This window comes from Ovis canadensis, chromosome 2 (assembly GCF_042477335.2).
Source record: "Ovis canadensis isolate MfBH-ARS-UI-01 breed Bighorn chromosome 2, ARS-UI_OviCan_v2, whole genome shotgun sequence".
Classification (NCBI taxonomy): Eukaryota; Metazoa; Chordata; class Mammalia; order Artiodactyla; family Bovidae; genus Ovis; species Ovis canadensis.
This window is the reverse complement of record NC_091246.1, coordinates 10,971,036-10,985,039: the sequence shown is the minus strand read 5'-3', so window position 1 is coordinate 10,985,039 and position 14,004 is coordinate 10,971,036. Positions and strand designations below refer to the sequence as shown.

General features: G+C 43.1%; 1 protein-coding gene across 4 annotated transcripts in view; it reads left to right on the top strand.

Annotated features, from left to right (window-relative positions):
- The window catches only part of SNX30 (sorting nexin family member 30), a 132,691-nt gene that overhangs the window by 48,918 nt on the left and 69,769 nt on the right, over positions 1-14,004 (top strand). For all 4 annotated transcript variants that reach the window (XR_011254203.1, XR_011254204.1, XM_069575414.1 and 1 more), the window contains exons 2-3: positions 816-1,007; positions 13,093-13,203. Coding sequence is in view for 2 of the 4 variants with exons in the window: in XM_069575414.1 (XP_069431515.1) it covers positions 816-1,007; positions 13,093-13,203 (303 nt within the window). In the remaining 2 variants the exon portion in view is untranslated. The remainder of the gene's footprint in view (positions 1-815; positions 1,008-13,092; positions 13,204-14,004) is intronic.

Sequence of the window (14,004 nt, the reverse complement as noted above, 5' to 3'; positions counted from 1 at the left end):
GCTATTAAAGTTTTCCTGAATATCCAAAAATGTTTTAACCCTGTGTTTTAATCAGGACCCACTGCAATTGTTGATAGATCTCTTAAATTTCTTTATGTCTATCGGTGTTCTTTCTCTCTCTCTCTCTTTTTTTTCCTTGCAGTTTATTTATGGAAGAAACTGGATCTCTAGTTCTCTTTAGTTTCACAGAGTGTAGATTCTGCTTATCTCGTCCTTATAGACTGTTTTAACGTGTTCCTCACTCCTCTGTGTTTCCTGTACATGGATGTTGTGCTTTGTTCAGGATGTAGATTCAGTTTTCTGGGAAGCATACTTAATAGGTAGTGGTGTGAACTTATTCCAGATATATAATGTTTAATTATCTCTTTGTGATGGTTGGTTGAGTTTTCAAATGTGTTAGATATTTAAGAGGGTTCTGGCCCTTTAATGTCCACCTGGGCCCAAGTGGCGGTCTTGAGAAAGTGGGGAAATGAGAGACTGGCGTGCTCAGGAGTTCCTTCTCTGTCCAAGTCTGACGGTGCAGGTGGCTTTTAGGAGGTGGCTCTTAGGTTCTCCGTCCCTGAACTGTTGGTTCCTGCAGCGCTGGGAAATGAATCAATAGGATTTGGTGGCGAGCACTGTCTGTCGTGTGTTTCTTGTGGTCATAAAAGACTCTGTTCACTTAAGAAATGTTAAGAAAGGAGAGGATCAGATTCTTTGAAAGTTATTTTTGTATTTAGAGGTGTTTCTCGGTTTGGCCGCGCCAGCCACTTTGGCTGGTGTTCTCTAGGAGAGTGTTTCAGCTCACGTGTAAGGTGATTCTTTTCTTCCCTCAGGATCTCATTTTGCCCAATGGCGGTACTCCAGCAGGCACCGCGAGTCCAGCTTCTTCATCTTCCCTTCTCAACAGACTTCAGCTTGATGATGACATGGATGGTGAGACCAGAGACCTCTTTGTCACGGTTGATGACCCTAAGAAGCATGTCTGTACAATGGAGACCTACATCACGTACAGGATCACCACCAAAGTAGGTCCCTCCGTCCTCCTCCACCTGTGGGCACCGCTTGGAGAAGCCAGCCTCCCGCCGTGGTTCCTGCCTTTTCCTTTTCCCTCCCTCTGCACAGCTCTGTTCGCCTTTATCACAGCTGTGGGTACAGCTCTTTCAGAGAGTGGATATATTCAGATTTAAAAGGGTTATATGTAACTTTTTTCTTTTATCTTAAAATGAAGGAGAAATTGTGACTCCAGTCTTTCAAATTTAGTCATAGAAAGTAAGACATTTACTTTCTATGGTGGCAGTGTTTAATATGTTAATATCTCATTACTTTCTCTCTCTCTCTCTCTCTTTTTTTGTTTTTGTTTTGGCTGCACTGTGTAACATGTGGGATCTTAGTTCCCCAAGCAGGGATTGAACCTGAGCCCCTTGGACTGCCAGGGAAGTCCCAGAATCTCTTTACTGTTGAAATTTATGAGTCATTATATCAGCCTGAAGCTCTGTGATGAGACCATGATTTTAATCTGGTGTCATTAGACTTGATGTCAAAAAAGGATGGGAATTAATATTGATTGACTTTGTGCCACAGGCCACTGTGTTACTGCCTGGTCTTTTCTGCACCGGTTGATGTTAGAAAATTTGTGTGTGTGTATATGCGCACATGCTAACTCAGTTTTCCCCCACCTCTTTTGCCACTGGGTAATATTCCTCAGTATCACTAGGTGCTTCAGTGTGTAGCATGTCCTCAGAGGTCCTAGGTTGATACGTGTATTCCCATGAGTCATTTCTAGTTAGTTAATTTATTCCCCTTGTTGTTGTTCAATCGCTAAGTCGTGTCTGACTCTTTGACACCCCATGGACTGTAGCCAGCCAGGCTCCTCTGTCCATGGGGTTTCCCAAGCAAGAATACTGGAGTGGGTCACCATTTCCTTCTCCAGGGGATCTTCCCCACCCAGGAATCGAACCTGCGTCTCCTACATTGCAGGTGTGTTCTTTACTGCTGAGCCACCAGGGAAGCCTTGGGAAATTAGAACTTTGACTACATGTGCCTTTGTTGGCCTTTTTCACCCCGGGGTCAGCTCATCTTTTAGCCTGCAGTCAGTGAAATGCAAGCCTGGTTTGCTCGCATTTGTGCGCTAAACAGCTGAATGGCGAGGTGGCCCCCTTGCTGGCCCAGCAGTGCTCGCCTGTCTTGCTACGCCCCTACCCCTTCTGTCCTCCGCCCCGCAGTGTGCCTCCCTGCCATCGGGCTCTCATTGCAAGGTTCAGTTTTTACTTCTTACTGTGAATTCCACTTCTGACCTCAAATCAGACTCCTTTTCTTCTCCTGTTTCAAATAGTGACACCAGGTTTAATACCTTGGTGATTCACCTGGAGCCTTCTTTCTGAGTGTTGTATAAAAAGGATGCTTAGGGATATGTGAAAAGGAGAAAAGTGAACTGCATTCACTCCATCTGAATGCAGAGTTCCAAAGAATAGCAAGGAGAGATAAGAAAGCCTTCCTCAGTGATCAGTGCAAAGAAATAGAGGAAAACAACAGAATGGGAAAGACCAGAGATCTCTTCAAGAAAATTAGAGATACCAAGGGAACATTTCATGCAGAAGATGGGCTTGATAAAGGACAGAAACGGTATGGTCCTAACAGCAGAAGATATTAAGAAAAGGTGGCAAGAATACACAGAAGAACTGTACAAAAATGGTCTTCACGACCCAGATAATCACGATGGTGTGATCACTCACCTAGAGCCAGACATCCTGGAATGTGAAGTCAAGTGGGCCTTAGCATCACTATGAACAAAGCTAGTGGAGGGGATGGAATTCCAGTGGAGCTATTTCAAATGCTGAAAGATGATGCTGTGAAAGTGCTGCACTCAATATGCCAGCAAATTTGGAAAACTCAGCAGTGGCCACAGGACTGGAAAAGGTCAGTTTTCATTCCAATGCCAAAGAATGCTCAAACTACTGCACAATTGCACTCATCTCACATGCTGGCAAAAAAGAAAGAAAGAGGGAAGGAAGGGAAGAAAGGAAGAAAGAAAGAAAGAGAAGTCGCTCGGTTGTGTCCAACGTTTCGCAACCTCATGGACTATAGCCCACCAGGCTCCTCTGTCCATGGGATTTTCCAGCAAGAGTACTAGAGTGGGTTGCCATTTCCTTCTCCAGGGGAACTTCCCAACCTAGGGATTGAACCCAGGTCTCCTGCATTGCAGGCAGATGTATTACTGTCTGAGCCACCAGGGAGGTCCACATGCTGACAAAGTGATGCTCAAAATTCTCCAAGCCAGGCTTCAACAGTATGTGAACTGAGAACTTCCAGATGTTCAAGCTGGATTTAGAAAAGGCAGAGGAACCAGAGATCAAAATGCCAACATCCGTTGGATCATAGAAAAAGCAGGAGAATTCAAAAACAAATCTACTTCTGCTTCATTGACTATGCCTTTGACTGTGTAGATCACAACAAACTGGAAAATTCTTAAAGATGTGGAAAACCAGACCACCATACCTGCCTCCTGAGAAAGCTGTATGTAGGTCAAGTAGCCACAGTTAGAACCAGACATGGAGCAACAGACTGGTTCCAAATTGGGAAAGGAGTACATCAAGGCTGTATATTGTCACCCTGCTTATTTATGCAGAGTACATCATGCAAAATGCCGGGTTGGATGAAGTACAAGCTGGAATCAAAATTCCCTGGAATCCAGGGAGAAATATCAATAACCTCAGATATGCAGATGACACCACCTGTATGGCAGAAAGCAGAGAGGAACTAAAGAGCCTCTTGATGAAAGTGAAAGAGGAGAGTGAAAAAGCTGGCTTAAAACTCAACATTTAGAGAGATTATGCTAAGATCATGGCATCTGGTCCCATCACTTTATGGCAAATAGATGGGGAAACAATGACAGTGAGAGATTTTATTTTCTTGGGCTCCAAAATCACTGCAGAGGGTGACTGCAGCCATGAAATTAAAAGATGCTTGCTCCTGTGAAGAAAGGCTATGACCAACCTAGACAGCATTTTAAAAAGCAGAGATTACTTTGCCAACAAAGGTCCATCTAGTCAAAGTTATGGTTTTTCCAGTAGTCATGTATGGATGTGAGAGTTGGACCATAAAGAAGGCTGAGCACAGAATTGATGCTTTTGAACTGTGGTGTTGGAGAAGACTCTTGAGAGTCCCTTGGACCGCAAGGAGATTCAACCAGTCCATCCTAAAGGAGATCAGTCCTGGGTGTTCATTGGAAGGACTGATGCTGAAGCTGCAGTACTTTGGCCACCTGATGTGAAGAACTGACTCACTGGAAAAGACCCTGATGCTGGGAAAGATTGAGGGCAGGAGGAGAAGTGGACAACAGAGGATGAGATAGTTGGATGGCATCATCAACTCGATGGGACATGGGTTTTAGCAAGCTCCGGAGTTGGTGATAGACAGGGAGTCCATGGCGTTGGAAAGAGTCGGACATGACTGAGTGACTGAACTGAATGAACTGAGGGATATTTGAGGATGAGAGAGGGGACAGAGGGGAACACAGGTTCCCAAGCACCTGCTCTTGTCTGGGACCCCGACTCCTGCTGAGATTATCAAGTAGAGTTAATGGTCCAAGGATGAGGTTGTGCAAATACGTTATTGCTTTGACTCCCAGGCCTAGTTCAGATTTCTGATGACAAAAACTGGCCAAAGTACAGAGTTGCTTTTCCTGAGCTCAAATGAACCTAGGGCTGGGACCGAATGCAGGCAAAGTGTTGCCCACCCAGGTCTAAGTCATGGGTACCTTATCTCTCCATTTGTGGAGAGCAGCTTTCTCAGGGCTGGCAGATCCTAGCAGTTTTCTCTGCAACTTCTAGAAGATAACATCCTAATAACAGAATTACTGAGCATTTCCCACATGCTGTACTTTTATGTGTTTTATTTGCAGTCGAAACCCTTCCAATTTTATATAACTAATACGTGCTCATTACAGAGAAATTAAAAAACTCAAGTAAGTTAAAACAATAAAATAAAAAAACACAAGCTCACCAGCAAGAAATAATGATTGAGAATTCTCTGAACTATTTGTGTCTATCCATTCACAAAAATGAGTATTTTGCTAGTGGCCAATTAGCCTAATATGTTGCAAATGTCTTTCGCTGCTAGTAAATGCCAGTGAGCACAATTTTATGCTATCGTTTCTAAGCGTGCAGCAGTATTCCATTCTGTGGATGGACTGTCATTTATTTTGTGCTAAGTGCTTTAAATATATCATCAGTTAATCCTCAATGAAGTAGGTACTGATAGTATTCTTACTTTTGCAAAGGAGGAACCTAAGACGCAGCAATAATTGAGAAAATTGCTCAAAGACATGCAACTAACATGTGTTGAAACTTAAACCCAGATCTGTCTTGTGCTGTGCTTTCAAAAAACATGATTTTCCAGAAAGTTCCACCCCCACGCCCCCAGCACCTTGGTGTCTACTACCATGGTCTGACTGTTGAAATTGATGAAGAAGTGCAAGTAGACGGGTGTTAGACATAGAGAGGCGCCTTCTGCTCCCTTTAGAAGCCATGCTCTTCTTGACTTTTATCCCATCACCTGATAGTCATCACTAAAGCTTTTTTGTTGTTCAGTTGCTGAGTCATGGCCTACTCTTTGCGACTCCATGGACTGCAGCAGGCCAGGCTCCTTGTCCTTCACTATCTCCCAGAGTTTGCTCAAATTCATGTCCATTGAGTCAGTGATGCCATCCAACCATCTTATCCTCTCTCACCCCCTTTTCCTTTTGCCTTCAATCTTTCCCAGCATCAGGGTTTTTTCCAGTGAACTGGCTCTTCCCATCAGGTGGGCCAAAGTATTGGAGCTTCAGCATCAGTCCTTTCAATGAATATTCAGGACTGATTTCCTTTAGGATTGACTAGTTTGGTCTCTTTGCAGTCCAAGGGACTCTCAAAAGTCTTCTCCAGCACCACAGTTCAAAAGCTTCAGTTCTTTGGCGCTCAGCCTTCTTTATGGTCCAACTCTCACATCTGTACATGACTATTGGAAAAACCGTAACTTTGGTTATACAGACCTTTGTCAGCAAAGTGTTGTCTGCTTTTTAATACGCTGTCTAGGTTTTTTTTTTTTTTATAACTTTCCTTTCAAAGAGCAAGCATCTTTTAATTTCATGGCTACAGTCACAATATGCAGTGATTTTGGAGCCCAAGGCTTATGCCCCAATTAATTTCTCTCTTCAAATGCCTCAGTGGTCAACAGAGGCTAAATGCTGCTGAGGTCAAGTTATATATAAGGATTACAAAGTGAATGTTAGATTTAATGACCAGAAGGCTGTTGATGACTAAGGTGAGAGCAGTTTCACCGCGGTGGTGGTACAGCGCCCCGTTTGGCAATGAAAGTAACGAGAGAAGAGCAGTGGCTGTAGTGGGGTTGTGGCTTTGCGGGGAGAGGCATTTTGTTAGGACGGAGGAGACTTGTATCAGTGCCACGTGGCCAGTGTTGGTAGAGAAGAACTGGGTCAGAGGTTGGAGGTAAGGATGGAAGCCACTGAGGAGGAGGAGGGAGAGAGTCCTGAGCAGAATTGGGGGAAGGAACAGCCTCCATTGAGGGAGGCCTACTTTTCCCATTGTTTCTGGAGGAAAAAGGGAAGTAGGAGTTTTTTGTGGCAGGAAGTTGAGGGATTCTTTGCTTATATCTGCAGTTTTCCCATAAAGAGATAACCAAGTCTTTACAAAGAGTGAAGGGGGAGGTTTTAAAGTGGTGCTTAGAAGCTTTCAAAACTTTGCATTAACTCATGAAAAATGGGGAAGAGAATTGACTAAGGAAGTATCCAGAGATTGCTTGGCAGTGTTTCGGGTCCAGTTGTAGAATTCATGGTTTCAGTGTGTTTCTCTGATTCTGTTTTTCCTTCAGAGAGTGCCTAAGTCTGGAAAAGCAGGCAGTAGGTGGTTGCATTTTTGCCAGAGCTGCTTAAACGGTGGGCTTCCCAGATGGCGCTAGTGGCGAAGAACCTGCCTGCCAGTGCAGGAGACAGACGCGTGTTCGATCCCTCAGTTGGGAAGATCCCCTGGAGGAGGGTATGGCAACTCCAGTATTCTTGCCTGGAGAATCCCATGGACAGAGGAGCCTGGAGGGCCACAGTCCATAGGGTTGCAAAGAGTCAGACAGGACTGAAGCGACTTAGCATGCATGCATGAATGACAGCTTGGAAGGGGCATTTAGGATATCAGCAGGGAAGAGGCTGAAGTGATTCATCGTAGAACTGACGGCTGAATAAGGAAGAAGTAAAGACAAGAGTGGATGGATTGTCAGGAACTGTAGATCCCGAGGCTGAATAAACAGGGGTACTGGGAAATGGAAGAGTCCGTATTATAGGAGGTGCCAGTTAGCAAGGGAGATGTCTGAATTTCAGCATGATGGCAACGTCTGTGGGGCTGCCATGGGCATGGGGTGAGGTGCTGTTGGCTTGGAGGTGAGTGTTGTGTGTGGGAACACCTGGGTCTTGAGGGCAGCGCCGTTACAAAGCCTGAGAGCCTGGTCTATCAAGGAGTCAGCAGAAGGGCCGGCGTGTCAGCGGGTGACAGCGCGAGGAGGGCCAGAGAGGTCTGTGTCCTGACGGCAGGGCCTCTCAGGGATTTTCGGGCCGCGGCGGAGCGCGGGAGGAGCGAGCCGGCCGTCACCAGCGGCTCTCCGCACTCTCAGAGGTCTGTGAGATGTGAGAACGCCTGCAGCTTTCCGCCTGATGCACAGCAAGGTGGAGGGCAGGGTGTGGTTTCGGGAGAGCCAGCGTTCAGGACTTGAGCGGGTCGGGGAACTGCAGGACTATCACTTACGGAACAGGAGTCCCAGGGAACTAGGTGGGAAGATCTAAGGAGGAGGTAAATGGGAGCGCAGAGGGAGGCAGCCGGAAGCCTCTTCAGGTGTCCTTTCAGGTGTGCTGAGCGCCGCGGGGCTTTGAAGCAGAATGAGATGCTGCTGCTGCTGCTGCTGCTGCTGCTAAGTCTCTTCAGTCGTATCCGGCTCTGGGCGACCCCATAGACGGCAGCCCATCAGGCTCCCCCGTCCCTGGGATTGTCTAGGCAAGAACACTGGAGTGGGTTGCCGTTTCCTTCTCCAAGGCATGAAAGTGAAAAGTGAAAGTGAAGTCGTTCAGTTGTGTCCGACTCCCAGCGATCCCATGGACTGCAGCCCACCAGGCTCCTCTGTCCATGGGATTTTCCAGGCAAGAGCACTGGAGTGTGCTGGCTACCATTTGATAAGGGAAGAGGTCCTTTCTACAGGGAGGTAGTTGCTTAGGCTTCTTAGGATCCAGCTGTGGCCTAGATAGATGGCATTTATTACAAAAGACTGAATCTCTCTAGAGTGAAAGGACTGTAAATTTTGAATTTAATGAAAATTCTTGGGAGAAGCTTCAGTCCACAGTCACTGGACCCATCAGCCCCTAGGGAGTAAGGAGGCGTTCTTTTGTGGGAAGGTAAGGCCCAGGGGACTGGGTGAGCTCCTGGGTGGTTAATTTTACTGTGGCCCTGTGCTTAGTCTTCCAGCGTGTTAACAAAACGGGCTGGAGATGCTTAAGAGTGACCAAGGAGATATTCGTAGGGTGCAACGGTGAAAATCGATATTCTTCATTACCACTCTTGTGCTCCGTTGCCTATTTGTAGATCTGACTTTAGGTGTGTACACATGATCTGGTGATCTTGTGGAACATTCTAGACTGTGGAACACAGTAAGGTGTGAAGTGGTTGCCTCTCATCATGGGATTGTGGGTGTACACTTCCTTTTTTATTGTTTTGTTGATTACAGATACTAGAAAATAGAGATAAACACTTATGAGTACTTTATTTTTCTAAGTTAGACTCTGAATTTCAGAGAGGAAAATTTTACTGCAGACTCAGAGTTGGGGTTTTATTGACCTGCAACTGTTACGAGCACTGTGTGTCTTATAACAGACGATTTCCCTCCAGAAATCCACAGTGATGTCTGTGGCCCAGTTTTAACAAGCATGCAGAATTCCAAGGTGAGTGCGTGTTGCTAGCCTCATTCTCAGCTCTACTTTTTCTTTCTGTCCTTATTTTTCCTCTGTCTTGCTCACCTACTTCTAATTTATGTCACTTGATCATATTCCAAGTATCACTATATCTTTTCTAGAACAAGAAGTGGTAAAGATAAGTAAAATAAATATTGGGTCAGCAGTTGTGAGCTTCCTTTCTGTTTTATGATTTTTTTTTTCATGTTACTGGTTTCCAAAGCATCAAACAAGTTTCACTGATTTCTTAAGTCTTCTGTCCGTAAATGAGTTATTTTTTTAAATGAGTAGGTTTTTTTGTAACTATTAAAAGTATTATACGAGAATATTAGAAAGTTTGGAAGTAAAGTTGCATGTAAAGTAGATAGTTGTCATTATCAGTTCTAGATTTTTCTTCTAACTTTTTATGTCCAAAATTTTAATACCAATGAAATCATATACAATTTCGTATCCTATTTTTTTTCTTAAAACTATATTGAAACATTTTTGTTGTTAAAAATGACTTGTAGGCATGATTACTGATAACTGTAGAATAATTATATGATAATTTCCTTGACCATTTTTTTTATTGTTGGATATTTAATTTCTTTGAATTTATTTAAATAATATTTCAGTGAACATCATTATACAAATATCTTTGCCACAATTTTAAAAAGTATTTTCTAATGATAGAGTCCTAGACATAGAATAGTAGCAGTTAAAGACAAATATATAAAGGGGCTTCCCAGGTGGCACGGTGGTAAAGAATTTGCCTGCCAATACTGGAGACTCAGAAGATGTGGGTTCAATTCCTGGGTGAGGACGATCCTCTGGAGTAGGAATGGCAACCTGCTGGAAAATTCCATGGACAGAGGAGCCTGGTGGGCTATACAGTCCATGGGTTTGCAAAGGGTCAGACATGACTGAGTGACTGAACACACACACACACAAGCCACAAATAAAGGGGATAATTCAGGCAGATATTTTTAAAAGCTTACAATGAGGGCAGCCTTCTTACCAGTGACACTAAAAGTAGCAATGCTAAAGGGGAAAAAAATGGATAAATTTGACTATTTAACAATTTTAAAAATTCTGTGTAATAAAAGCTATTTGGCAATTATGATAGGTTAAATGGCTCTAAAGCATTTTCACATATGGAAAAGACTAGACTCACAAATTAAGAATAAACTTCTCTAACAAAAGAAGAAAAATATGCAGCCAACAAATATTCTAAAAGATATTCAATTGAAACAGTCATTAAATAAACAAAACAGTATACTATTTTTCAGTTATAATTCCATCAAAGATAACCAGTATTGAGAATATATGGTTAGAAAATAAATTGGTCTATATCTGGAAATAGTTTGTTGATTAAAAATTAGTATAATCTTTCATATTTACTGTTTCATACTTTCAAGAGAATTATCAAACAGTTGCTCAGTGATGTTTGCTGTAATGATCTATTGATTGAAAAATTAGAAGTAACCTAAATGGTTATTTGGTTTAATTCTGGTATATCCATGTGGATTATATTGATATAGAAAGATATCCAAGATATATTAAAGAGATATAGAAAATATGAGTGACTATGCATAGAAAAAAACATGGAAACCGTAATATAATTGCATTTTTCTCTGTTCAGAGGGATTATGGTTTGTATTTTATATTACTTTAATTTTCCTGACATTTTAAAATAAATGTATCTAGTCTAAATAAGAAGGAAAAACAAACAAAAAAACAAAAGCAATTGCCTGAAAGTAAAATTGGTTACAGCAGAAATAAAACTTGTGTTTCATCATGCATACTGCTTTTTGTGGTTATCAAAGATTGATTTTAAAATTAGAGTAGAAATGTTACATAGACTATAATTCAGTGAAATGGTTTTGCAAACTATAATAAAGAGGAGCAACCAGTTGATACCATGTAACATTTAGGAGGGCAGAAAGCAGAGCCCTCTTACCAGTTCTGTTTACAATGAAAACGAGTTGCATTAATTTGTCATCGTTCAAAACCTACTTCTCATGAGCCCATAATCATTGGCAAGTCCCCAGACAGAGTCTGTTGGGGGCACTCTGCAGGGTCTTGAAGCACTTCCGTTCCAGCTGCCTTCCTGCCGTTGAGGGAACCGAAGCTCTGGGAGTTGTGGTGGCGTCCCAGAGATGCTGGGACTGCTCATGCCCCTGCTTCAGGTGCGGGGCCAGGCTCTGTTGTTAATTGTTCTTGTTGTTGTTCGGTGGCTCAGTTGTGACCCCATGGACTGAAGCACACCAGGCTCCTCTATCCTCCACTATGTCCCCAAGTTTGTTCAAACTCATGTGCTTTGAGTCGGTGGTGCTATCCAATTGTCTTGTCCTCTGCTGCCCCCTTCTCCTTTTGCCTTCAGTTTTTCCCAGCATCTAGGGGCTAGCCACCCTGGTGGCCTAGAGGTTAAAGTGTCTGCCTCTGATGTGGAAGACCTGGGTTCGAGCCCTGGGTCAGGAAGATCCCCTGGAGAAGGAAATGGTAACCTACTCCAGTATCCTTGCCTGAAGAATCCCATGGACAGAGGAGCCTGGCGGGCTACAGCCCACAGGGTCGCAAAGAGTTGGACACGACTGAGTGACTTCACTTCACTTTCCCAGCGTCAGGGTTTCTTCCAGTGAGTTGGCTCTTCGCATCAAGTGGCCGAAGTGCCAGGCTACTGCCCATGTTTCTGTCACCCTTGTGCCTAGAGATTCATAAATAGTGATTTAGATTTAACTTTTTTCCTTCTCCTCTCTCTCTCTGGAGTTCTACAACACTCATTCCTCTGGGGAGTCTTCTAATAAATCATAAATGCCTCATTAAACAAACGTGCCCATGTCTCCTGCTCCTGCCTCTGCTTCACAGGGGGAGGTTGTGTTTCGTGGGCATATGCTGGTGTGCAGAACTTTGACAAGGGGAAAAGAGGCAGGAAGAGTTGGGGTCTTGTCCAAGATCGAGTCCTTTGACTTCACAGTTTTGCTCAGTCTGTGAGCCTGGCTTCCGGGGAGGATGAAATCATAATTTTCGATGCCAGAGCTGTCCACTGGCTGCTTCTGTGATGGATGACTCTTGTTTATGTGTTTTTAAGGTTTTCTTGGTGCCATGGATTAAAACAGACTTTTGATGTGAATGATTTCAATAAGTTTATAAAAGATAGCTTGAGCCATTTTTATTCTGTACTTTAAATTCTGAGAACTATGACTGTCATATAGTCGGTACCCTCATAGGGAAAAGTGGTGTATTGGAGACGTAATTTTGGTTTGGACTAATTAATGTATAAAAATCTTGCTTTGGTATAAATTCATTTTATTTAGTATTGGTTTTTATTGTTAAGTGTTGAAATCACATTTCAGAAAACTTAAATTCAGGGAAGGGGATGTGATTAATATTTTTTTCTGCCATACAATGATATTTTAGTATCATTTCCTTCTAGATTTAAAAAAAAAATCATCTAAATTGCAGTATAGTTTCAGGCTTATGGTCCTGGCAGGATATGGCAGAGTAGGCAAAACCTTTTCTATTTTCATCTAATCTGGTTCCTAAATGAGCAGGTAATCTGTTATCTCTACTTTTTTTTTCCTCTGCCTTGGGCAGAACTTATCAGCATATTTAGCAGAAGGTGGAAACTTTTGTTTTTTTTTTTAAACAGAGTCACAGGTTTGGATTCAGTAAGCAAGATTCTCAGTGGAATTACTCTGTGTGTGTGTTATTCACTTCAGTCGTGTCTGACTCTTTGCGACCCCATGGACTGTAGCCCTCCAGGCTCCTCTGTTCATGGGATTCTCCAGGCAAGAATACTGGAGTGGGTTGCCATTTTCTTCTTGAGGGATCTACTAAAAGAAATTTTCAAAGTTAAGCTTGGAGATGAATCAAATATTTTCTGAACGTAGTTTTGGGGGATAGTTCCATTTCCGAGGGGAAGGAAATCTCAACATTTTCCTTATAGATCCTTGAAATGTTTAACTGGACCCCATGCCTAGACTCGTCATTCCATCCCGGGAAACCCTGCCATGTGGCTGGCGTGTTTGGTGGAAGGAAAGTGCGTTCTTGCCCAGTTAGGTTATCCAGAAAGAGCTTTTTTCCTTCCCTGCTGCCAGGACAGCTGCTCTTTCCTCACCCTGATTTTGTTCTGCTCTTCTCGTCTGCAGAGTACTCGGGTGGAGTTTGACCTGCCAGAATATTCTGTCCGTCGAAGATACCAGGATTTTGACTGGTTGAGGAACAAACTGGAAGAATCCCAGCCCACTCATCTCATTCCCGTAGGTACTAAGTCAGTACAGCTTGTTACTCACTTTTCCTTCTTTCTCTTTCCTGACCGTGTTCACTCAACTCTCACCCCTCAAATTATGGGCAAACACTGCCTTACATTTTATACCAGATCCACCCATCAACTGTTCATTTTGTGGATGCTGTATAATTATTTCACATTTTGGGTTTTGATTTCTGATCTGCTATATCATATGCTGGTTTCTTGGGTGGAGTGGGGTAGATTTTCATATTCCTTGTGACAAGGAGATTGATTTTTTTTTTTTTTTTTAAGTATGGAGAGTTCTAGTTCTCCTTTGCTGCCTCCTCAAAGGCTGGCTGTTGCATCCTGCCTAGATACAGTTCTGAGGTTTGGAGAGCTGCCACCAGGTGGAGAAAGATGCCTCAGATTACAGCTGGCTGGGTTTTCATGAGACATGGGTAATTCAGGGAGCAGGAGTCTAGCACACAATCCATCAACCATAGCTTTTCCTTTAAAACAACAAACCCAAAGCCGCCTAACTCTATTTGTTGAAGAAACATACTACTCATCCGTTACTTTAGTTGCACATTAAAAAAAAAACAACAAAAAACTAGAGCAAATAAAATTTAAAAGACTACTTAAAATCAGCATACATGTGGAGTAATTCTCTGACTACTTTCTCTTTGAAGTATAAATGACTATTTAGATCCTAGATGCTTCTTGAGCTTTGGGGCTTTAGGGAAATTTGGGTCATGAAACACTTCAATAGGGCTTTCAGTTCAGTTCAGTTCAGTTGCTCAGTCATGTCCGACTCTTTGCGACCCCATGAATC